The sequence below is a fragment of the Pteropus vampyrus genome, unplaced genomic scaffold (genome assembly GCF_000151845.1).
Source record: "Pteropus vampyrus isolate Shadow unplaced genomic scaffold, Pvam_2.0 Scaffold208, whole genome shotgun sequence".
Classification (NCBI taxonomy): domain Eukaryota; kingdom Metazoa; phylum Chordata; class Mammalia; order Chiroptera; family Pteropodidae; genus Pteropus; species Pteropus vampyrus.
In genome coordinates this window covers 3663370-3690431 of record NW_011888989.1, presented here as the reverse complement: position 1 = coordinate 3690431, position 27062 = coordinate 3663370, and the positions used below count along the sequence as shown (strand labels likewise).

The window sequence follows — 27062 nt, the reverse complement described above, 5'->3', positions numbered from 1 at the left end:
CAATAAAGCACCCCAGAACCCAGAATCAAACAATAATGGTGGGCAATCAAAAAGCAATTTCTGCAGAATTACAATGATGATGCAAAAAAAAAAAAAAAATCAATGACTCAAACTTCATGTTTAAGGACAGATCTCCCCTTGCAAATTCTGATAAACATTTAAAAGCAGCCTTTACTAATTTCTCCCCTGTTGCATTCATTTGTCAAATTATAGTATATTTGTCTTTCTTGCCTAAAAAAACATAGTTGGCCTCATCAGCAGGAGGCAGCAGAGCCTGTAAAAATCCTTTGGCTGCCATCTGTTCAAATCTATGGCTGTCATGAAAGCTGAGATCAATCTAACCACATATGGGCCAGGGACAGGGCTGCATCCACTCAAGGGAGCCAAACACACCCTCCCAGAGCAGGGGCCAGTTTCCTCCATGGAAGACAGACTTGCAGGTCAGCAGCGGCACAGAAGCAAAGGCAGAGCCCAGGGCTGGGAGTGAGAAGCTCCAGTTCTTCGTCAAGAAACAACTAGCCATGTCTCAGAGCAAGTCCTTTCCCTCAAGTTCGGCTATAAAATAAGAGGCCCAGTCAAGATGGCCCCTAAGGTTGCTCCCTATACACCTGTGAACCACGTCAGAGTGTTAACAACATAAGTCTGCTCCTTTCTATCACAGCTCACTAGAAATAGGTCTTGTAATCTTGCAGATAATAAGAGGAAGAGTAAATTGAGAGTAATGTGGTGACTTGTCTTGAAGGCAACTCCCTGGCTCTGCTCACCACCCACAGTGATGCTTCCCCCAAAATCTTAAAAGGCAAAGAGAAACAGAATGAGAGCAAGTTTCCAAACTATTTTATGACTCGTCACAACATGGGGACCTTCTTCCTCGCCCTTACCTGAACGCAAGACAAGGGCGCAGAGACTTGGCCTGCCTCTCTTTCTGTGAGTAAAGCCTTCCTAATGCAGCACACCAAAGGATACCCTGCTGGCGGCTAGGTAAGCTGGAAAAGCAGAGTGAGCTGGCCCTGAGCAAGGGCGCTTCACTCAAGTACTGATTCCTCTGGATGTGGGAGAGACGCCAGAGCAGCTCTCCTGGAGCTGAGAAACTTTCTTCCTAGGAAAGCTAACGCTTCCACTGGATTTCTCTTCCTTACTAAGACAGACATGAGGTAAATCCTACGAACTGCTTCTGAAACATGTGACAAACTGAATGGAAAAGTGTGGGAAATACCTGCTACGATAAGAGAGGACAAGAACGAGATACTCAGACAAAAGTTTCAGTGCACTCTGTCCTCATCGCCCTTGTCCTGAAATAGCCTTCTGCTCCTTGCTTTTTCTCACACCGACTGGTGAGAGGTAATGAGAAAACCCAGCAGCTGTACTTCTGAGTGTAGTCAGGATGAAAGATAAATCCACGTGCCCGGCATGCAGACTGCGGAATAATGAGTGGAGAGGGAAGGCTTAACTCTATTAAAAAGGAGCAACTTCACCATATTTCTGAGTTGAGGACCCAACATTTCGAGGAGAATTCCAAGTTAGCATAGAATCCCACACTGAACAAGTCCAAGAATATAAATATGCTTACCAATTTAAAATTTATCTTCTGAGCTAAAATTCAACAATGCTGTCTTGATCAGAATGAGTTCACTGATGATTAGGACCAGTGAAATAATTAAAATGGTAAATGCTAAGTATAGATAAAACTGATAAAATTTGTGACAACAAATGAGTCAACCTGCCAGGCAGGGCTACAGCTCTTGGTATGCCCGCAGTCTCCAACACTCCACCGAAGGTGGGTTTGGAAAAGCATTTCATTTTAAAAGTCTCCCTAACTTACATATTGCAGCACAAGTGACAAATTACAAATTATCTGTTAAAACCTAATGGCTGTACTTGTAAACAATCTAATTGTCATCTCGACTATTAAGGAAAACCACTTACTACACACAGGGACACAAATGCATACTTTTCACAAGACGTGCTAGAATTTAAAATGCTCCCAAATCTTTCAATGTAGACATCTCACACTACCCTGCAGTTGAGAGCATGGAATCAAAGTTATGCCTCTTAGAGTCAAGTCTTAGTTCCCCCACCACAGTAACTGTGGGACCTGAGGAAGTTTTTATCCTCCCTGTGCAAGGCCTTCTGTAGAGTGGAGATAATGTCCCTGGCCTCGTAAGGCTGTGGTAAAAACTAGAGTGTATAACACAATTGAAGCACTTATAACAGTGAGCGCCTAAAAGACCAAAACAAATGTGACAATCATGTTAACGAAAAATAATAATAACTTTAAAATCAGCTACTCTTACATAAAGTCAAAGCTATGTTTAAAGAACAGCAAAGGTGTTTAAAGAAACTATCATGTGTGGAACATCTTTAATGTACCACAAATAACAAATACTGCCAACACAAGCACCATTTTTCTTCTTTTGGTTTCAGAAATAAAAGCTAGACATAAAATAGATCTCAATAAAGTTGATTTAAAAAGGAAAAAAAAGAAAAAGAAAGCTATGGGGCAAATAAATAGACAACACAAGACTCCATGCTTGAGTCCAGAGAAGCAGCCTGGCGGGGGCGGGGGTGGGGTTGCTGGCCACTGCACATGGCGAGTTCTCCACCATCACCAGAAGTGACCAGGATGGCTGTCCTCTGACCCAGTACAAGGTCACCACGGCTACACAAGCACAGCTAAGACCTGATCAAAGGGTTAACAGCAAGTGTATAGGAAACCCTGAAAAAAGCGGCTGATTAAATGATGTCATCACGTTTAGAAAATAAGGAAGTGGTAACATTTACCTATGTCAAATCACAGGTCAACCATTCTGTAAAATCAGAAAAAGAGGAGCATACACATTTCTTCATTTAAGAAAAGATAACTTATCAAAAACATTTTCTGACCACCTACTAGAAGAAGGAAACAAAGAAGAGATGTGGAACTCACAGCGTGTCTCTAAATCGGAGATGCGCACAATGCAGCCGGAGAGACAGGACAGCCACTGGGTGCTCAGCGCTCCGCCGTGTGCTTTACCACTAGTACTCTGAATTAATCTCCACAAGAAAGCCAAGACTTATGTACTATCATCCCAAATTTCCTCATTTTTACAAATGAGGAAACGGACTCACAGAGGCTAAGTAAGTTGATCATCGATCGGGGTTACAAAACAGTGCCAAAGTCAGAATTTGAAATTAAGTCTATTGCCAAGGCATGTCTCACTGCAATTTCTCTATTCCGGTGGTTCTTGATAGAAAGAAGTTTTGCCTCCTTGGGGGCAAAAGTTTGACAAATTTGACAAAGTTCACAAGTGGGGGTGGTGGTGGCTGAGGCAGAGGCAGAGGTCAGCGATGCAGCCTAACACCTTGCAATCACGCGCAAGACGAGCACCTACAACAAAGGATCATGCAGTCCAAATGTCAGCCCAACATGAGGACTGAGAGACTCTGGCTTACAAAAGACCCTGCAGCCATTAGGAAAGGAGCACATGCAGACCTCAGGCACCCTGAGGAGAAAAGAAATTCCTTCCTTAATTGGGGGAGTATGAGAAGCCTTCATCACAGAAGCAGTGTTTTGCTTGAGTCTTTAAAAATATGGGTAGAAAAGAAAGGATGGTGTTTCCAGCAGCCTGGGACAAAAGAAATGATCACAGATGTGGAGCTAAAAAATGGCACTGTGAGTATTTTCTCTAAAATAGCTACAAAATCAAACTAGTAAAAATTTGTGAATAAAATTTCTGGTAAATAGGCACATGTTTATAAATGCTTAGGATATCTTTGCATATTCATAAGAAATAAGTAACTTGGTTGACTCCAGGAGGAAAACTGGGTGCCTGAAAGACATGTATTTTACAACACTCATGTGTATTACATATTTTAAAGATTAATTAATGAGGGAAAATTTACCTGGAGATAAGAGCTGAGTTAGAGTTTGTAAGGGGAAATCTGGGCTGACATGGTAGAAGACCTTAAACAGGTTCATAAGAAGAACAGTGCTTTAACTCTCAGTGGACACAGACCGAGAACAATTCTAAACATATGATGTGTGTGCTGCTTGGCAAAATGGTAAAAGCATGAGCTTGAAAGCCAGACTATCTGAGTTTGAATTCCTGCTCCACCATACAAGTTACTTCCTGAGTAGGGACAAGTTACTTAACCTCTCTATGCCTCAGTTCCACTTCCATAAAATCAGGAGAGTAAAAACACCTATGTCATGGAGTTATTGTGAGGATTCAATTAATTAAAATTTGCAAATGAATTAGAACTGTGCCTGGCACACAGGAAGCACTGAACAAATATTTATAATTATTAATAATAGTATCCCTTCACATCATAACAATAACCTAATAAGGAAGCTATCTTATTATTCTTTTATTTATGGTGAAATTGTGGCCCAAGGAGGTTAAGTAACCTGGCCGAAGTCCTTTAACTAAAGTAGGGTGTATTTGGCAATCAAACCCAAGCTCTTTATCATGCCATATACTGCTTCATGAAAGCCAACAATGTTACACTTTAGAAAACAGGCAATGGAAAGCCACTAAAAGTTTGTAAATGGGGATTATGAACCATTAAAATGAAGTTTCACTTAGGAAGGTAACTGCCAACGGAAAGAATAAACTGGAATAAGGAAAGAAGCAATGGGCTGGACTCTGGGAGAGCAGAGAGAAGCCTATGATGGTACTAGAAATGGAAAGAGCATCAAGAATAAAAGACACAGAACAAGAGGAAGTCAAAGGCTAAATATCTAGTGAAGTATGGCAAATAACAAAGCCATGAGGACTGAAACGCAGTCAGCTATACCTGACTTTGAAGGTGAAGGAGGACACGTGGAAAGAATATTAGAAAACTGGCCCTACCTTGTCTTATTGTGGGAAGGGACATAACTGTGTAGGTCTATTAATAAAGGATCTTCTCAGTACTACCCAGGAGTCAATACTAAAGCCACAGACTGAATCAGAGGGAATAAAGGGAAATTCAGGTACAAAGATTATTAACTGGGGATATATAACAATTTACTACTTTGAAAGTAAAAAGATTAGGGCGAAAAAATATCCAGATTCCATGACAATATTTTTCTTAAATAAAATTAAAGATGGGTTCACATTAAAACAAAACTTCTACTCATAATGTCTACAAGAATTAAATGCAGATGATGTAAAATCAAAATTTCATTTTGAAATTTTTCTAGAACAATAAAATACCACAAGAACTCTTAGTCTCCAAAAGCACAGTATATGTGGATCACGGTGAGGATAATACAGTCACTAAGTCATTTCTTCATTAAACAAATATGCATTAAAGTTCCACTAAACTCCAAAAAATTCATCTTTAGATTTATAAACTCTTTCACTTGCTAAGAAATGCTAGATTTTGATTTCCCATTCTGAAATACAAAATAAGTATCAATGGTTTATCTGCTAATTCACCTACTTACACTGCCACCACACCTGAGTTGTGGTGACATGGTCAGTCACCTATGTCAACAGCAGACATCTTTGAAAATACAGGGTTCAGGGGAATATAGAACCTGTATGAAAAATATGCAAAATGGCATTTCTAAAATTATTTACTTTTTGTTAAAATATATAAATCTTTTAATATTTTCAGGATTTATCAGAGATAATTAAGAATCTATTTCAGAGTTTTAACAAGATATTTTTAGTCTGTAGAGTTGCCACTAATATAGCTATAAATACTGAAGTGTCACTTGGGGATCGAATAACTCCAATTAACATACTAATTTTCCCCCTCACCACATATCTTCTACATTAAAGGGAAAGTATTGCTTTCTTCATGTGAGATATTAGCCACATTAAAATAAATTAAAATGCTACTATCTAAAATCTAAAAAGGAACAGACATATTATTAAACAAAAGCTAGCCAAAAATCTATACTAGATACATATGCATACCTAACATAATACCATGTATAAGTATAGTATTGCAATGTATAAACCAATATAAGCCAATACAAAGAGCCCTTCTCTTTCCAGCCCCTCCCAAGTAACATCTATAATATTAGAAGACAAGCTGCAAATCTGCACTACGAAAGGACAAAGATAAATGAAGAGGTGAATACACAGGCTGACTAAACAAAGCTACCTACACATAATTTCAAAAGCAAAATCTAGGATGCTTTCATTAAACAAATTTTAGCTTGAAATTTTTTATAAAATGGGTTTATAAACCTACTCATATGCATGTATGCAAATATTACATACAATTGTTGGGAAGGTTCTTTTTTGAGGTCCCTATCTCTTGAATTCACAATTCTTCAATTGGGAATCATTCCCTCATTCTTTTCCTATTTAAGAATTCGCACCAAGGTCTATATTTCAGGTCAACCCTCAGGGAAATCTAGCTCAGGATCTGGACAAAGGAAGGGCTTCAAACCACCTAGTGCTCTTCTCAAGCAAACCAAGCAATCTCCCTGATATATTACTTACTCTGAAGAATTATACATAGTAATTATCATTATATCATAATAGATAATCCAGAATAAGTCATACCTACAGCTTTCCTAATTTAGGCTGCAAAGGCAATGAATGGAATACAGACTGATACGTTCCACACAGAAAGCTGAATCTGGTAAACATTTCTAATTAGAAAGAGATCTTCCATATATGTACATTTTCATTCTATAAATACTTGCTAGAGCATCTGTCACCAAACTAGACCCTAGCTGAACATTTTCTTTAGTCAAGACAACTGAACGAAGCACAAATCTAATTCAATAATCTCTACATAACAAACATTCCTTAAATTATCTTGCATTTTATTTTAGTCTTTATCCAGATACTTAGAAAAAGCAAATAAACACAATAAATAATCTATTTCTTCTGAATTATTTTCTAAAAGACTAAGTGGGACATTTTATACTAATGATATTAGATAAAACAATTTTTCATTATACAATATCACTACCTTAAAAAGATAAAAAGAAATGTATGCCTGAAATTTACATTGCTCCCTTTACAAAACAGAATATCATATCATTAAATATAAAACTGATGTAACAAGTTCAAAATGTTATGCACTATTATATATGTATATATTTTAAAAACCAGAATTATATGTATTAAAATATATGTATGTATGTGTATGTATTTAAAACAAACAAACAGGAATTCATGTTGAAAGCCCAGCCAGTTAGGTATTGGGGTGTGGGGGCTGCCCTTGTAAGCCCTACCTGTCGAATGATACTCTTCACACAACGAACTGGAAGGCCTTGATAGTTCGACTTGATGATCCACTTGAGGAGATGGTGGCCAAGCACTTCAAAGACCATGCAGACATCTGGGACGCGGTTAAGGATCGTTTGCGGACACATTTCCTAGACTGATGCAATTACTAAAAGCAGCATCAATACGGCACTTGGAAAACATTTCTTCATAAAATGCGACATTAATACATCAGTAACAACAAAAGTAGTCATTTACTATTTCTCACCTAAATAAAACAATCTAACATTTACTAAGTACTTATTCTGTGCCATGTATTATTTAATGTGTACTTGTAACAACCATAGAAAATTATATACTTATCCCCACAAAGAAACGAGGATTAAACCTCAGAGAGTTTAAAGAACAATCCTGCATTACAGCTGAAGAGTGGTAGTGATAACTCAATCCCACACTTAGCCTTAATAAAAATGAGCAACACCGGGAATCTCACAGAAATTGATGAGAAAAAAAATAAAGAACTCCCCTCTCTTAAGTGTCCTGCCTGCCTGCCTGCCTACCTGCCTGCCTAAATTTCTATTCCAAAGGTGACATAAAACATTTTTTATATGTTTTAAATTTATCAAACACAATGAAGACATTTAATCTTTTCTTCAATAATATCTTTCGTTGTGTAACTAGATCAATTTTAATATAGTTTTAAAGAACGTATGATCACAATATAAGATACGGCATTTAAGAACAACCTATACTAATAAAATCTCAGGAATGTTTTTGTTTGTTTGTTTGTTTTTAAATAGAAATTCTACTCAACCATCGACACTCCAGAACTATGGCCCATAATACAAATCTATTTGTCATTCATACAGGTAGATTTTAAATGGCTCTGAAATCTTCTGAGAATATCTGATTCATCACTGGAGGCCTACCAATAGGTTATTATAGAAGATTAGTTGATTTACTACTTTTTACAATATCTGTATCTACATCACAGTAGATAATATTTTAATATTATTTTAATATTTAAATATTAAATATTTTTAATATTTTTAATAAAAATAAAATATTTCTACAATGTTGAAGAACACATGAACTACAAATTTATTCATAAATCACTGACAAATCTGGACTATGATGGTTTTACAGCATGTTATTTAACAGTAAAAATAGTCACTAGAATGTATATATGTTAAAACACACACACACACACACACACACACACACACACACACACAAATTATGTGGTTTCTCCAAAGAAACCATCTCCCTGTGAGCTGTCATAGGAACTGCCTTGCAGATCTGATACAAAGCAGAGGGGCCTGCCCTGCCTGCCCATAAACAAACAGGCTCACATGGAGAGCAGGAGCAGAAAAGGACCAGCTCTATCTTTCCGTCTATCAAAAAAAGGAAAAATGCACTCACTAATTAGGAGAAATTATACTGAGACAAAGGGCGAGGTGACATCAGCAGTTATTGGTACTTGCTAGTACCCTCAAGTCCAATCTCTAAAAGAAATATAGGCATAGTTTATATTATTGCACTTCGCATGTTCTGTTTTTTAACAAATTTAAAGCAAGGCTCTTCTTCTACCAACAAAAAGATTATGACACGCTTCAGTTCCAGTGTTCTGGAACTGAACCCACAATATCTCCGAGGTATGCCTATATAAAAATCTCAAATACAGAGGGTGTGAGAGGAATGCTTCCCTAAGGGATTAACGCTTAGCAGATGAAAAAACAGGATATCATTCTTGGATTTAAGCTGGGAGACAGCTTTATCCTCAGGCTTCTGGAGCTTGAGCAGGTAAAATATCGAAACAAGGAAACAGCTAAAGACCAGGAAGGAGAAGACCCTGGCTCTTAACACATCCCTGACACTCATCAGTCACCAGGGTTCTGGATAAGTAACTCAATATCACTGAACTTGTGAAATAAAAGTACAGCAGACACTTCCTTATCCAAGAAAGATATGTTCCAAAATACCTCATGGATGCCTGAAACCGCAAATATTACCGAACCCTATGTATACTGTTTTTTCCTATACATTCGTGCCTATGATGAAATTTAAAAATTAGGCACAGTATATTTATTACAATATACTGTAATAAATGATCCATGAATGTAGTCGCTCTCAAAATACCTTATTGTACTATACTCCCCCCTCCATTTTGTGACATAATAAAATGCCTACAGGATGAAATGGAGCAAGGCGAATGACACATTAGGCTACTGTAAGGGTTAGTTGAATACAAGCACTACTTGCCCATTAAGTCACTTAGTAGCTGTCTCAGTCAATCTAATAACTGAGACAGCTACTAAGTGACTAACAAGCAAGAAGTGTACACAGCACGCATAGGCTAGACAAAAGGATGATTCATGTCCTGGCCAAGACAGCGCAGGAAGGTGTGAGATTTCATCATGCTACTCAAAATGGTGTTCAATTTATAACTTATGAATTATTTCTGGGATTTTCCATTTAATATTTCCAGACCATGGATAACTGAAATTGCAGAAAGCAAAACCATGGAAATCGGGGGGGCTGGCTGTATCACCTCCATCAGGCAAACAAGGAGTTATCTTAGAGGATCCAATATGAAAATACTGGAAAGAGCATTCTGGATACTAAAAATAGTATCTCCTCTCCCTCTGCTATCAGCTGGAACCCATACTTGTTGGATTACTGGGCATTCGCTGATCCCCTGCAGCTGCCCTTTACCAACACCCCAGGCAAAGGGAAGGTGAAGACCACAGCTCCTTTCCACAACATCCAGTCCTTTCCACCTGAGCCCCGTCCCCCAAAACTAATAAGAATGCAAACAACTCACCAGCAGCCCAGTCAAAAGTGATATTCTCAAAAGAGAATGGGAAATAAGGCATAAGGTACCTTTGCTATATCTTCTTGCTAGACTCATTTCTTTTCCAATAGGACCTAGAATTAAAACGAAGCCTTCTCTAGTTAAAAACCAAAAGGAACAGGTAATTAAGAAACTTTCATCTTTCAAGAATCATTAATTCCAGCGAGATAACTTCTTTATGAGAAAGCAAAGCAAATACTCTGTATGACACTGTAATGAAAAAGAAAAAAAAAAATACTGAACAATTTAATCATTAAACAACTAAAATAAGATGATACAGATAAGAGAAAAAAATAGTAGGAGAAAATCTTGTTTGTTGAAATATGATTCAAAACATCTCTTAAAAAGTCATTTTTCCATTATAAAGAAAATTTGTATCAAATAAGGAAATTATCTTTATTTGATGAGTTTCATAATTTTTTAAGTTCATATTATTTTCAAAAGATGCATACTGACATTTGTAGAAGAAAAAACAGGACGTCTAGGGTTTGTTTGGAAATAATACAGCAAGAGATATGGGTAAATGAAACAACTGTGGTCAGACCTTGATAATTATTGAATTTGGGTTATAAATTTATAGACATCCACTGTATTACATTCTCCAAATTTATGTATATTGCAAAGTTTACATTATAAATGTTTTTAAAGAAGAACAATGGAGGTTTCCTTCCATTAAGCACTGGCTTCTGTGAGATTTACCAACCAGTATAGAAAATGTATCACTTTAGTTTTTCCAGGCTTTTCCAAAGCAGAAAAACACAACACCACAAACCAACACACTTCCATATTTACCTGGTAGAAAGATGATGCCCTGCAGGATCGAGTGCAACTCTGCCATGCTGACATTAGCAAAGCATTTTGCCTTTAATTGCCTCAACCTTACGTGATTCTTTGCAGCTACTGAAGGATACCTAGCCCTTGTGCATAAATTCCTTAAAGTAAAAAGAAATGTTGGGATATGCTTCCAATTACTACTGCAAGAATAAATTCCACTAGGATAAAAAAGATTAATAATTCTATGCCAAAATCAAGTCGTGTCATAAAAAATAATTTTATAAGATGCTACCACATGAAAAATCCCAAAAGGCCCTTCTTTGCAGAGAACTCCAGACAGACCACTTATAACACTCAGTGATAACGCTAGAGGCTTTATGTGGAGAATGATACAGCACACAGAAGTTTATGCAGGTTTAAAATATTTCCATTTTTCAAAAGCAAAAAGAAAAACTATAGTATAATTCAGCCATTAGAAAGCAACAGAACTGTCAGAAAGGATACGTATTCCATTCATGCCTGAAATCTTGAAGTCATCGATTAGCTGCACTACCATGTCTTTATTTGGGTCACTGGGATCACTTTCTCTAACCTATGGAAAGAAAAATGAATCAAGGACAGAGGCATTTAAAACTGAAAGTCACTTCCACTAGACCAACCAAAACTTTTAATAAAAGTTGATGTCATTAAAAATAAGATTTGATATTTGAACTTACAGAAAATAAATTCAATTTTGATTCAGTAAAATCCAGAAAAATCCCTCTGTAAAATTTTAAGTTGTTAATTTTTCTAATAATCATTCACATTTTGCATTACTTACACATTTAAGCAATTTTATTTCATCCAAGGCTGTCTCCGTATAATGCTGGGCACTTTTTACAACTTTCATTGCAACAAATCTTTTCCCCCTTAAAAAAAAAAAAAAAATGCATATTTTTAAATATTATTAGCAGAGGTGACCATTATGAGCTACGTCCAATAAACAGAAACTTTTAATAAGTTTTCCTTTAAAACAGTGCTTTTCAAATTGTGAAGCAATAATTAAGCAGTGGGTTCATGGGTCAAAACGATCTTTTTTGTGTTTGTTTTCTTTTTTTTCCCTGACAAAATAATATAGACTAGAAAATGTCACTCATCACATAGAATCAGGGTAAGAATTAGCTTGTAACACTTTTGCTTCAGTAGACACATACACACACACACAACACGCATATTTGTTGTACCGGATAGCAAAGGTGTTTCATACTATAGGTCATAGCTTTTAAATAAAAAAAGTCAGAAACCTCTGATTTGAAAGGCCTATACATTATTATTTTATATTTGAAATGTTTTTCTGGCAATGATAAATTATTAGGAAAAAATATTGCCCCAGTATAATGTAATTTCAATTAATAAGCCTCGGATATAAAGGCATAAGAAAGTGTTTTAAGATAAAAAGAAAATGAACTTCAAACTGAGGGGAGGAAATGTATAGCTAGGTGAGGCAGGCTTGCGCTAACAAGCACTTTACATGCCACAACAGAAACGGTGTGTCCCTCAGTCATACCTTCTCCCAAAATAAAGATGTTGAACTAGGCCAGAAATCAAATGTACAAATGACAAAGAGCACTTACTGCATATCCCAGCACAGCCAAACAGTAGAGAAGTGTCCCCATCCTAGCTTCCTAATAACATGATACCGGCCATTGAAGAGGTCTCCAATTTTCACTGGATGGTAGCCACCTTTAAAAAAAAAAAAAAAAAAAAAAAAATTATAATATATACTTATTTCCCATAGAAAAATAGTAATAGAATTTCATCTCTTCCTTTGTCAGTTCTTGATGCTATTAAATGAAGCTGTAAATTTTTTTAAAAAAAGATTAAAATGTTTAATAATAAAACATTTTTTCAAGAATATATTTCATCAAAAGAACAATGTCCCCCCACTATGACCCAGCAATTCCACTTCCGGCATTTATCCAAAGAAAACCAAACACTAATTCAAAGTTATATGCAACCCTATGTTCACTGCAGTGCTATTTACAACAGCCAAGATATGGAAGCAACCTGAATGCTCATCAATAGATGACTGGATAAAGAAGTGGTATATATATGCTACGGAATATTATTCAGACATAAAAGAATATGAAATCTTACCATTTTCAACAACATGGATGGACCTAGAGGGTATTATGCTAAGTGAAGAAAGTCAGACAGAGAAAGACAAATGCCATATAATTTTACTTATATGTGGAATCTAAAGAACAAAATAAACGAACCAACAGAAACAGAGTCATAGATACAGAGAAGAAACTGGTGAATGCCAGATTGGGGGTACGGAGAGAACTAAGTGAAAAAGGTGAAGGATTTAAGAAGTACAAATTGGTATTTACAAAACAGTCACAGGGATGTGAAGTACAACAGGGAATATAGTCAATAATATTGTTATACGTATGTATAGTGCCAGGCGGGTACTAGACTAATTGGGGAATCACTTCATAAATTACATAAATATCAAACTATGCTGTACACCTGAAACTAATATAAAATAATATTGAATGTCGACTCTTAATTGAAAAATGAATTTTTTTAAAAAAGGGAAAAAGAAAAATGTCCTCTGCCTTTCTATTAATGTAACTTAAAAAAAGCAAGAAACCACCCAGCATTCCATAATAATAATTTTAGGTTTTATATTTAAGTCTAGTTGTAAATAATAGGTATGTTAGCTCTTGAAATTTCCAAACAACATTTTTTTCTTCTAAGCTATAAATTTAATGAAAAATTTTTTGGGTCAGTACAACATAACTCACCAAAATAAAGGATGTGTACTCTGCATAATTCTGCAAATTCTGCATACACTAAAAGTTTATCATCTAATGTATGACAATTTACCCTCCAACAGAGCTTTCTCCTCTTACCATTCTTCCACCAACCTCAAACTCCCATGTGAAAACAGGCTGAAGAGGGAACCCAATTAAGGTAGACTTCTGAGGGAGGATAAGGGTGCTTCAAACATACATCTGGCCTAAAAAGTCCTTTGCTTTGCATTTCTAAATAAAATAAGCAGGCTAAATAAAATAAGTAGCATGTATAATAACATTTCTGTGAAACACACAAGAAAAAGTCTAGGAGGACAAGATATTAGCAACAAATACCTCTGGATCTAAAATTGCTTTTATTCTTTGAATCTGTATTTTATTCTTTTTATCTTTTGCTATTTCTTTCTGAAACAATAACTTTTCTACTTTTTATTTTTTAGCATCTACTGCTCTTTTATTGCAAAAATATTATTTTTCATTTTTTAAATCTGGAAAATTCTTACAAATCAAGAAAGACGAGTAGTTTGTGCCTACTTTTGAGCCACTCAGGTGTAGGAAGGTGTAGGAAGTATCTAAACCACATCCTTCAATACATCTGTAACTCTCACAGGGCGAGGAGTAATACTTCAAGAAATACTATGAATATTTATGAATACTAAATTGTGTCGAGCAGACACTGAGTTTCTAAGATTCTTATTCTCATACCACTGCACTTGCTTTTCCTGGGTTTTAATACAGAAGTTATAACAATTTTGGTTTTAAAATATGAGCTAAAAGATAATAAATTAGAAATAAAATATAATGGGTTTAATGTATAGATGGATGTTAACTATACTCATTGTGTTAATCATTTTGCAATAACACGTAAGTGAAATCATTAAGCTGTACACCTTAAAACTTATACAGTGTTGTATATCAATTATTTCTCAATAAAACTGGAAGAAAACATGGCTAATTACTTAGAAGGCTAACTAAAATTGAAAAAGACTGAGTTTACAATACAGTTTTAAACCATTAAAATTAACAATGAAAGAGAAGAAAACTATTATTTTTCAAATACTAATCAGGGGCACTGTGCTAGGTATATTATTTTCAAAACCATGTCCCATGAAATGAAAGTAAATTAAAATATGTTGCAAGCGTTCCACAGGGGGAGCAGGGCAGGAGAAAGGAAGAAGAGTGGAGAAGTTCTGTCTGGGAAATGACACGTTAAACAAAGCAAAGCAGATTTCTTGACCAAAGGGGTTCTGATAGCCCAATGTCTTAACATGTAGTGGGAACTTCTGAGAGGAGAGTATGCTGCAAATTCCAGACATAACTGCTCAGGAAACCAATTCTTCAAAGAATCAGTCACATTTCACAGCACACTGATGTCTGTATCATTTCTTACAATCACTCTGCAGAGTACGTGGTGTTATTTCTACACTGATGATGTGGACATGGACACAGTTTCGGCGACAGTAAGTAGTAGGTGCAGGGCTGGAAACTGGGTTTGACTCCAAAGCCCATATTCTGTCCACCAGTAAGAAATGCACTCCATGTTTAACAACTGAGGACTGTTCGCCAATCAGTATACAGGATACACTTGATATCTTAATTTTAAAAAGCCATCTACTACTTAACTGAGTATTATTGCTAACATTAAAGTCACTAAAGTTAAAAACAATTCAATTATGCATAAAGAGAAGAAACTATCACTATCGTATGTTTCAGGTGTGGATTCTCAAACAGCCAGAGTGCGTACTTATGAGCAAAAATAGAAGAGCACTCTTTTCAGTGTAATCACTGCATAAATGCAGCTGTTCCTTTTCTCAAAGGGACTGTGAAAGTTGAACAAAAGAAATTATTAGTTTAGTCCAGTTATCTCAGGAACCCACAGGACAGCTAAGAATATCATGGCTAAAAACAGGCCAACTAAAGAAGAAAGACATAAAAATAATTTTTAAGTACAAATATAAAAGCAACTGAAAGTCTTAAACTCTTATCCTTTTATTTTGAAATTTTGACGTACACAATTTGAAATTTATATTTTATAATCCTTATATTCTAATTCCCAGATCTCTACAGAAAATGACAGTCTCTTCTGACCAATTTTTCAATCTCTTCTCATAGAGTGGTAACTAAGACTCTTACTGTCAGAAGGCTGGAAGATGTCTCTCAGAGCAAACCACACTAATCCACCCAAAACCAAGCGAATTAGAGTAAACGGACTCTCCAAAACTGTCAGAAAATTCTCCAGTTCCCTGAGATTAGCAAACTAGATGTGCCATAATGTCCCCTAATGAAGTCTAGCACACAAAGAAGCTTGAGAACAGTCACAGATTAGACAAGGACCCCTCTTCCTCTTGGTACTTCACCAGCAGGCCGTACGGGATACAGGGTAACGGCCGTGCTGCACATGGGCCCCTCTCAGGGCATCAGTCAGACTCCCAGAAAGGGTCAATCACTTGAAGACTACAGCTCAGGGGTTTGGTTGATATATCTGTACATCGATATTTATACTAATTAATATAAAAACCATGCATTTATCACCTAGACATTTTCCTTTTATTCTTAAAAAAAAAATGTAAGTTAGGTTGATTTACAAACACAAGAGAACAAGAATAGGTTAAGTAATCATTAAGTTCACTGCTCTGCTTTCTTCTCCGACTCCTACTCCTCCAGCACACCAAAGAGAACTATAACTAAAGCTCCACCTATACTATTAATGAGGCTCCAAAGACGACAATTCTAAAACCATCCTCAGCTGTTTGGGGAGGATGTTGGTCGAAAATAAAGATGACTCTATTTTCTATGCCCAGCAAAAAACAGGTTCAACTTGTAAGAGTGAATCCAAAGTTCAGAACTCTGATAGAATGTAGCCTACAAGGATTTTAGGCAAAGTATTTTCTACTAAAGATAGTATAAAGTCTTCATTTTTTTCACTGATCCTAGTTTCTCAGCCCTGTGATGATGAGGCTTCTCTCCATAACCACTGAAGGCTTTCATAGGGCTAAGGAGATTTGAGAATCACCTCTAACATAAAGTCTTTAAAAAGGAAGGGGTAGTAAAAAGATATTCACAAAACAGTAACAGACAGACACGTTTTGGGTCACTGAAGATTTCAATACTCTCTTCCCCCAAAATTAACAAAACAAGTAGACAGAAAAGTGGTAAGGATATGGAAGATTTGAATACACCATCAACCAATTTGATGTGACTGACACTTATAGAACAATCTACTCAACAGCAAATATTCTTTTCAAGTACATGGAACATTTACCAACACAGACCATATACTGAGCCATAAAACAAGTTTCGGTAGAAATTAAAAGATTCAAGTCATATAAAGCATGTTTTCAGATCACAAGGAAATTAAATTAGAAACCAATAAGAGAAAATACCCCAAAATCGGGAAATGAGCACATTTCAAAATAACCCATGGAACAAAAAAGGAATCAAAAGGAAATAAAGTATTTTATACTAAATGAAAATGAAAATATAACATACCAGAATCTGTGAAATGCTGCTAAAGCAGAACTTAGAGGAAAATTTAGAGCACTAAATGCCTGTATCAGAAAAGATGATCTCAAATAAATGACCTCAGTTTCCATATTAAAAAAAGTAGAAGAGCAAATGTAACCCAAAGTTAGCAGGAGAAAAGAAATAATGAAAATATGAGCTGTAATCAGTGAAATAAAAAGCATAAAAACAATAGAGAAAATCAGTGAAACCACAGCTAGTTCTCTGAAAAAAATAAAAATAATTAATAAATTTCTTGCCAGGCCAACATGGAAAAAAGGAAAACACAAAATGCTAATGAGGAATGAGTGGGGTGACATCACTACATAGTACACAATTATGGAGGCAAAAAACTATTACAAACAACTTTATGCCTATAAATATAAATAGTTAGATGGACTGGACACAAAGCACCCAAGTTCCAACCAAAAAGAAATACATACCTAAATAACTACGTTAAAAAGTGAATCTGTAGTTTAAAACCTTCCCATAAAAAAACAAATTGGTGAATTCTCCCAAACATTTATGGGGAAAAATACAAACAACTGTGCACATGCTTCTAGTCTCATTCTATGAAGCCAGCATTACTTTGATTCCAAAGCCTGGCAACGACATTTTAAGAAAGCCACAGACTAATTTTCCTCATGATGTAGATATAAAAATTCTAGACAAAATTTCATCAAATCTAATTAAACAACAAAGTAAAAGGATAATACTTCAGATGACCAAGTGGCGTCTATTCCAAGAATAAAAAGTTGGCTTAATATTCAAAAATCAATGGATGTAATTCACCAGAGTTAAAACACTAAAAAAGAAAAACATGATCAGCTCAATAAACAAAAAATAATTTCATGACAACAAGCCAACATACATTTCTGATCAAAATTCTCAACAAAGCAGGAACAGAAAAAGATCTATGAAAAAACTACAGATAGCATCAGACTTAAAGGTAGAATACTGAATGCTTTCCTTCCTAAGATCAGGAACAAGATAAGGATGTCAGCTCTCACTCCTTCTGTACAACATTGTACTGGGAGTTCTAGTCAGCACAATCAGGCAAAATGAATAAACAAAAAGGCATCCAGACTAGAAAGGAAGAAGTAAAACTATCTTTATTCTCAGACAACCTGATTTTATGGAAAAGCTGAAGGAATCTGCAAAAAAGCTACTTAAAACTAATAACTAAGTAGCAGGTAGCAGAATATTAGCTCAAAACATAAAAAACAATTTTATTTCTATATATCAGCAACGATGAGGAAATGAAATCTTAAGTCATTTACAATAGCATACAAACTATGAAGTATTTAAGAGATAAACTGACCATGAGAGAGGAGGGGATGAACACTGAAAACTACAAAACACTGCTGAAAGAAATTAAAGAAAACCTAAAGAAATGGTGTTCACGGGTTAGAAGTCTCAATATTGTTAAGATGTCAACTCCCCCCAAATTTATAGATTTGGTGCATTCCCAGTCAATACCCCAACAGGTTTTGTTGTAGAAAGTGGTAACTAATTTGAAAGCTCATATGAAAATATAAAGCATTGATTTCATTCGAAGGCGTAAGGGCAATTCAGTGGAGAAAGGACACTTTTCTACAAATAGAATAACCCTATGTTGAGAGAGAGACAGACAGAGACAGAAACAGAATTTTCTACAGCTTGCATCATATGAAATTAACTCAAAATGAATCAAAGATCTAAATCAGAGGTTCCCATGACCCCCTCCTAGGGTTCGACAATTTTCTAGAATGACTCACAGAACTCAGAGAAACATACTAGATCACCGGTTTATTGTAAAAGGATATAATGCAGGAACAGCAAAATGGAAGAGATGAGCAGTTTAAGGTATGGATGAGGAGCAGGCACGAAACTTTCGTGCCCCCTCTGTCGGTGCCACTTTGTCCACATCTCCAAGTGTTCACCAACCGGGAAGCCCTCCAAACCCTGACCTTTTGGGTTTTTTATAGAGGCCTCATTACACAGTCATGGTTGACGAAATCACTGGCCACTGACAACTGATTCAATCTCTAGTTGTCGATCTCCAGTTCTCTCCTCCCTGGAGGTCAGAGATGAGACTGAAAGTTCCAACCTTTCAAATCACAAGGTTGTTCTTCTGGTCACTAGCTCCCAACTTTAGCTGCTGTCTGTCTCAAAGTCACCTCATTAACATAACAAAAGACAATTTAATGCTCTCAAGGCTTAGGAAATGCCAAGAGTTTGTGAGCTAGGAAAAAAGAGAAATATATTTTGGTCACCATATATGTTATAAATCACAGTATCACAATCATGCATGTATACAATAAAGTAAGATAAAATGCTAGCAGTTCTTCAACAGTACTAAATGTTAGCATCCTCCTCCAAGGAGGAAATGCAAGAATTCCCTATACTATTCCTTCAACATTCAGGCCTGTTTGAGAATTTCCATAACGAAAAGAATGTCATTTTTAACTAGTCTCATTCCAAAAGTATGATGGTGAAAGGAACTCCAGAGATTAGGGACAGAGAAAGTCGGGCCCAACTCCAAACACTGGGAGGCAGAGAGAAGGCTGCAACGAAGACCAGTTCATGCACCTGGGTGCGATTCCACTTTTCCTAAAATAAACTCTAAAAAATAGGTTAAGAGGGAAAAAAATAAAAAAGAAAAGCCCACTCAAGGTTCTTGGCACGTATGATTTCATTTAAAGTGCACAACACTGGGGCGTTTCACAGTCATTCCTACTGAGCAAGTGCAGGGAAAAGAGCTGACGTGGTTATGCGCTAAACCCAGGGTCACCCAGGAAGGAGGCACTAGAGTCAGGATTAGAACTGAGATCCTAAAACCTGTGCCACGTTCTAAAACCTGTGTTCTTTCTCTTATACCATGTTTTAGTATTAAGCCATCAGCTAAGATATGGCTTAATACTAAAACATGGTATAATAGAAAGAACATGACTAGGATTCTATTATAAATTAAACGTATAGTGCTGTGCATGAACAGAGAAAAACTAAAATAAATTAAAAACTGTCATTGAAAATACCTATTTTCTCAAGATAGAGAGTTGGAAATGGTATGTCTGTCAATGATTCGTAAGAATTTATTGTAATTGGCCTTTATGAACAAAATCTTACAACCATTCTTTAGGAACCATAATTTAGGCTACGAAACAAATATGAAGCTAACTTACTAACTTAAAATTTTATCACACATACTTCCTAAAACTTGACAACTACATCTCTGAGTTGTGAAAAATGTTTGTAGGTGATATTAAATAAAAATACCGAAATCTAAGAATACACTATTCTCATTAGTAACTTAAAGTACAATTTAAATCACATGTACCCCAATAGAAACATTAATAACACTAAATATAAAAAGGAAGCAAGAATAAAGGTATAAGGGCCCTAGAATTTACCCCAAAAACTTTAGCAATAATGGAGCCTCTGACACAACTACTAAACTCTTGAGGGGAAAGGGGGTGGGTCAAAAAGCAGTCAGAGAAATTGTTATTTAAAAACTCTTGCATGTAAATTAATCTCTGTTACATAAAATATTCTCTGTAACACTAACGAATGAGAGCGAGCTCTAGAGGGAAAAGCAGAGTTAATGAAAATGCTCCAAAAGACAGAGGATTCCTATTTATCTATGACCTAAGACGGTAACGAAAAAAATTATTTGAGCATAAAATAAATATAATGGATGCAGAAACAATTTTTGCAGTAGGGCTAGAGAGAGTTAAGTAGCATCCATAGATTGAGAAACCTTGCATATCTGAAATATTAATAAAGGCCAATAACTAATTTCAAGCTCTTGCCTACTGCCAATTATTTATACAGATCCATACTTAAATTTGGGGGTACTGATTTGACTCAGAACACTGGCATTTTACTAGCTTTGTGACATTGAGCAAATTACCTTATTTCTCTGGGTACTTGCCCCTACCTCACTCACTCAGAACCACACCTGGGCACATATTAAGTGCCACATAAGTGTTTACAATGTTAAGCCATTACTCAACCCACTGTGACTAATGACACAGATTAACAAGTCAGAAGGCCAGGATTAAGGGTACTGTCTATTCCTATTTAAAGATGGTAAAACTGACTGGCCCAAAGTGTAATCTAATTCACTAGGACAGCCCAATTAGCAAAAGGTTTTTGATACTCTAGATACGATGATTTATAACTGTCAACCGTCAGGCTGAAAAAGAAATTAACCTGTCTTTATTAATGGTTTAGCCAAACATTAAAATGTCCTTACAAGAGAATGAAGACTTTAGACATTCAAATTTAATGTCAGTTCCCAACAGATATGGTTATAAAGACTGTGGTTTCCATTTTGGGTGCTCTCTTTCTCACTCTCTGCTAAGCTAGCTTGTTGCCTTTATTGTGAGCAGTCAGTTCTGTGGAAAGGCCCATGTGGCAAGGAACTGAAGCCTCTAGTGAACAGCAGTGAGGAAGTGAGACCTGCCAACAACCACCTGCAGGAGCTGGGAAGCAGATCCTCAGTCCAGTCAAGCCCTCAGATGACTGCACCCCAGCCGACAGCTTGACTATAACCTCACGAGAGAACCTGATCCAGAACCAACCATATTTCTGCACATCTTTGGAAGAGAGACATCAACAGTCTTTGTTCCAGACTATCTTCTAAGGTTTCTATAGTAAACAACTTGGAAAATAGGCATATTATCTCTCTCTAGAGAAGAAGACAGGTTAGTTTGCTATCCAGTATAACAAACATCTCTCTCAGGAACAAAGGTTGGCAGGTTTGGATCAGGATTTCCTAACTTTGGAGTTCCTTAGCTGTGATACACACCCATGGTGTGCAAAGCATCCACCCAGGCCTGCTTCCACATGGCTCTTGAAGTCCTTTGTCTCTGACCCAGGAGTCTCATGTCTTCTACAAGCACCCATAAAACTATGGCCAGCTAACTTATTAGCTTGCAAGAAGGGTAAAATCTCAGAAGGGTCTTGGTTCATGATAAATTTATCTTTGGCACAAGGAAAAAACACTCTTGGTTAGAGTAGCTAGTTTGTTTTCATCTTATGAAGAAAACTGTCAGTCTTAGAATCACTACAGTTCCTTCCTTGCTTTGATGACTAAGAAACCCAGAGGCAATCTACAACACTCTCAAATTGTACAGATCTGTACTAATAAATCTTTACATATTAACCTTAATCTGACTTTATATAATTACTTCCATACTATAATTTCCTCATCTATTTGTTTACTGTATTCTAATGTCTCATGTATGTAAAGAAAGTGTTAGGATACAAATAATAGCTACTTATCCCTCAGGATAAGCTCAAATAAAGCTCCCTCCTAGGAAGCATTTCCTGATTTTCCTGGCCGAGGAGAAGCCCCTGTCCTGTATTTTTCTCTTATGTACCTCCATAATGCCTCATTGTATGTTCAGTTACACTTCTGTTACAAGACACAATACAATGTATTTTAATTATTCTTATTCTCATTTGTCTTTCCCAGGAAATTATAAACACTATGAAGACAGGGACAGTATTCCTAGCACATAGTACTTGAATTGCAAAAGACAATAAATACAAGAAAGAGAAGCAAGAGAACATGACACAAGAGAGACAAAAACAAATGAGAGGAAGAATGCTCTCTGTTCTCTGGTATTATGTGAGGGAGAAGCGGGAAAGGCTTTACCAGTGTAAGATGTGGGCTAAAATTAAATTCTGAGTTAATATTATACTTTAACAGGAAAACAAAGGCAGGCCGAGAAGAAAGAAGAGATACCATGGGGAAAATTGTTAACAGCAAGATAACATGTTTACGATAAAATACATAGTTCTGTTTGATGCTAAGAAAGAAAACAAGAACAGCAGCACAATGGAATCAAACTGTGAAGAACCTTAAGAGTAGTGCAAGTTTAGACTTTCATTGTTAAGTACAAAAAAAAAACTGAATAATACAGTATGTTCATAGATTTCCCTTTATTTCTCTTATGACCAGTTGTGAAAAAAGTGAATAATCTAAATGCATCTCAGGTAATGTCATATAAAAATACTGCTAACAGAACTGTACAGTAGAAAAATTATATTCCTATTACACTGCAAAATTAAAATATACAGTATTTATGGCAAGCTAATAAGAAAGAATATTTGTAAGATCCTGAACATAGTGATCATGTGATCCATAAACATTTAGGAGGTTAAAGTATCTAATACTTCCAAACATTTACAAAGTTGGAACCTGATTCTAGATAAAAATCAAATAAAAATTAAAAAGGTTTTCTTCTGCTTTTATAATCAATATTCTAGATTTCTTGTCATTTTAGTGTTATAATTTTGTAACTACAGAAAAAAAATTCTAAAATATACTGATATCGACATTCCCACTTTCTAGAAAAGACTTTCAAGAATGACAGAGCCCACTGTAGAAATGCAAGTCACACTCTGAAAACCTCTTCTGAAAACCTAATCTCTACATTCTACAGTCTAGAACAACCCTCAATCATTTCTCAATCTAGTAAGAATGCTTTACAGCACAGCATCTTTAACGTGCCTTGGGGGTTGATAGGAATCTTTAAAATGCATAGGTGTTAACATCAGATCACAAATGGGTAATGGGTGTTTTCAAGAGACCAAGTTTAGAGATGTACTCAACTCTATATTTGGGTCACAAGTTTTCTCATACAAATACAACTAAATGCTCATTTTCATTGAAAATTTTTATGAGAACACTAATACCCTACAAATCTCATCTCAGAATTCGCAGCTAAAGAGAGTTAATGGACACATTTTGTATCCATTACCAACATTTCCTATCATTTTTTAGCACACCGTGCCAGACACAGCCATTTTGCTCCTTCGGGGCATCTTTGATAGAAAAACTTAGACCATGGCTCCGTTAAATATGTCGTTAAAATTTTTACCTTTAAATTGAAAAATATAGTCTATGGAAACTAAACACAGATTCTTTAAAGCCCATTTGATAGCCTAGTTAATATACCTCTTAATAGTATGCTGTAAGGTTGAGTATTCCAAAGGATTGGTATAGGCTTAATTGTTCAGGTTTAATTTTGTGTTCTAATGAAATCAGTCTTTATAGCTTAGATTCTAGTTGTCTGAAGTTTGTTTGTTTGTTTGTCTGTTTTCCGATTTCTCAGAGGACTCATGAGAAAAATATTTCCTCGGGGCTTCATGTAAATAACAGTTCATATGAGATCTTTATAATTGAAGGTCAATTTGAACAGATACAACATCTTTCGCTCAGACTTTCTTTCCTTGAGTATGTCAAGTGTATTGTTCATTGTTCTATTGTTTTTTTGGCCTGAAGTGTTGATGTACAAAAAAGCTTGATAACAGCCCGATTCTTCCCCCTGATAAGACATGTGGTCTTTTTGCCTAACAATTTTAACACCGCATCAAGCAAGCAAAGGCTGCAGTGTTTATTGAGATTTTTACAGTGACTTTTAAAGTTTTATGTCTTCATTCTTGTTCTTAGCCTTCTCTTTACTTGCTTTGTGGGTAAAGGAAAGTAAATAGACACTGAGGTCCTAAGTGCAGGGTTCTCTTCATAGTAAGCACAAGATTTAGTACATGAACTTGGACAGTGTTCATATGTATTCAAAGATTTGGAGTTCATTTCTTGATTCTTGTGTTCTGAATAAGTACAATATACTGAATTATGAAGTGGAGGAAAACTGATCTTGGAAAGATAAAGTCTTAGATAAAAGAATAATTCAGAAATCAGAAGACACTCGAGAAATACTGAAATCTCTTTTACAACTAAATAAACATTCTCTCAGTAACTAAAGAACTTTTACATTAAAAGAACTGTGAAAGTAGTTTCCTGGCTATTTAAAATCGATGGTCATAATTATATATACTCAGACATAAAAATATAACTGGAAGATTAAGTTATTTCAAGAAGTCAAGACCTATTGTTATTTTGGGCTCCTACTGATGATGAGAGTGCAGAGGTGTATCACAGCGCACAGCAATGTCTGACTCAGGCGTGTCCCCAGATATATGTAACCTCTTCTGTAAAAATGAAGAATAATGCATTGTAAATAATCTAACTTCTCAATTATTCTAAAGAAATCAAAAACTGGGAAAAAGAACACAAGTCTTAGTGAAAAATGACTACAAATGCAGTACATAAAAGGTCTTCAAAATATATACAAAAAGAGAACTCATTCTGAGGCTCATTTTCAAGCCCCACCTAGTTTTACAATCCAAGAGTAATTAATGCTTTCCAGTTTAATCATCAGAAAGTCTAACTCATGTACCAACTTGTGCACAGTCCTATGTTAGACACCCAACATAATTTAGATAGTTGACTTTGGGCTTAGGGTTTACATAATCTATGCAGACAAAAAGAGTATTAGATGAATCTATAACCTTGGAAAAGTGGTTACATAATTATACCAAAAAAGAAATATAAATAAATATGTAGGAATCTGCAAAGTCCTCTCACTAATTTCTTGTAACATTCTTCTGATAGACTGTATTCTCCACGGAAGGCTGCAACAGTAACTCCCAAACCACTTGCTTTTCTAGAACCCTGAAGTTCCACTACCAAGAAATGGACTGTACTTTTCCTCCTGATAGATCTAATGGGTTTCTGAATGTGCTTCTAACCAAAAGAATGTAGTGCAAGTGACTGTGTGATTTCTGATGCTAGGCTGTAAAAGGCAACACAGCTTCCACTTTTAAGGTGGACATTCTATTTTGGAACTCTAAGTTGCCAGGCAAGCAGTCTGACTACTGTTAGGTAGCCATGCTGTGAGGAAAATGAGCCACAAGGAGGGCTCCAACTGACAGTCTTAGTCTCTCAAATCTCCTAGCCCAGGGACAGACATGTGAGTGAGCTTTCAGATGATGCCAGCCCCCAGCCATACAGTCAGCTCAAGCCTTTGGGATGTCTCAGCTGTAGTCCCAGATATCATGAAGCAGAGGCAAACCACCCAACTTTGCCCTTTCTAAATTCTAGATCTACAAAATCATAAGCAAAATTAAAAATAGGCTTCAGTCTACTAAGTTGTAGAATAATTCATTACGCAACAATAATAACCAGAACAGTCCTCATTCCTCTCACAACAGCTACGTAAAACCTCCTCCACTGTTTCCTAAGAAAGATGTGCCCTCAATCTTTCTAAGACTAGCCCACTATCTCCAAAAAGTACTCATTTAATTCCTTCCTTGCTGGTCCTTCAACTTCTCCTTAGATTTCTCCTCTTCTGCCTAGAAATATGCTCAGGTATCTTGTCCTAAAATCAACTTCCCCTTATCCAAATCTGACCCCACCCTCACTAGCTACTATCTTCATTTCATTGCTAAATTTCACCAAAGAATTGGCTATGCTCTCTCAAGCATACCTTGACATCTGTATGACCCATAACTGGCCCTGATTGATAAGTCGCTAGAGGCCCTCCTCACAGGTAGGTTGACAGGCCCTTTCTCAGCCTTCATCCTCCTTAAACTGTGACTTAACTAAATATTATTATTAACTCCTTCCTTCTTGAAAATTCTCTTTTTTTTATGTCTCAGACCTAATTGTCTTGGAGGGAGCACCATTATCTCAGTGTGTTACTAATGTAAGAAAAATTACTACTGTCCTAGGGAAGATTTTTGATCTGGAATTCTGATGAGATATTCAGGTTTAAATGTTCGCAGTGAATACAGGATGTAGTAAATAAAGCTGAGTGGGCTACTGACAGGATCAATAAAAGGTAAAAATAGGTAAAATTATTTTAATCACCTTATAAAAAGGACACAGGAGGAAAACATATAATCAAGCTATGATGAAGAAAGTATAATCAAAGAACTAAAACTTCTTTTTAAGAAAAATACAAGATTACATAACACAAAAATAAAAGCAAGTTTTAAAAACTCAATGATCAAAAAAATATGAAGGGCACAATTTTTAAAAATATTAAATACAAATAGTCTTACTAATAATCAAATGAGCAAAATAAAAATGAGATTATTGGTAATACCATGTGAGGACACAGTTAGTGGTGCTAAATGGAGCCA

General features: G+C 35.9%; 1 protein-coding gene across 7 annotated transcripts in view; it reads right to left on the bottom strand.

Moving 5' to 3' along the window:
• SRPK2 (SRSF protein kinase 2) overlaps positions 1-27062 on the bottom strand; it is a 192335-nt gene that overhangs the window by 31589 nt on the left and 133684 nt on the right. For all 7 annotated transcript variants that reach the window (XM_023537994.1, XM_023537993.1, XM_023537995.1 and 4 more), the window contains 4 exons: positions 12399-12507; positions 11606-11693; positions 11290-11377; positions 7166-7272 (listed from right to left, as the gene is read on the bottom strand). In XM_023537994.1, the coding sequence (XP_023393762.1) occupies positions 7166-7272; positions 11290-11377; positions 11606-11693; positions 12399-12507 (392 nt within the window). The remainder of the gene's footprint in view (positions 1-7165; positions 7273-11289; positions 11378-11605; positions 11694-12398; positions 12508-27062) is intronic.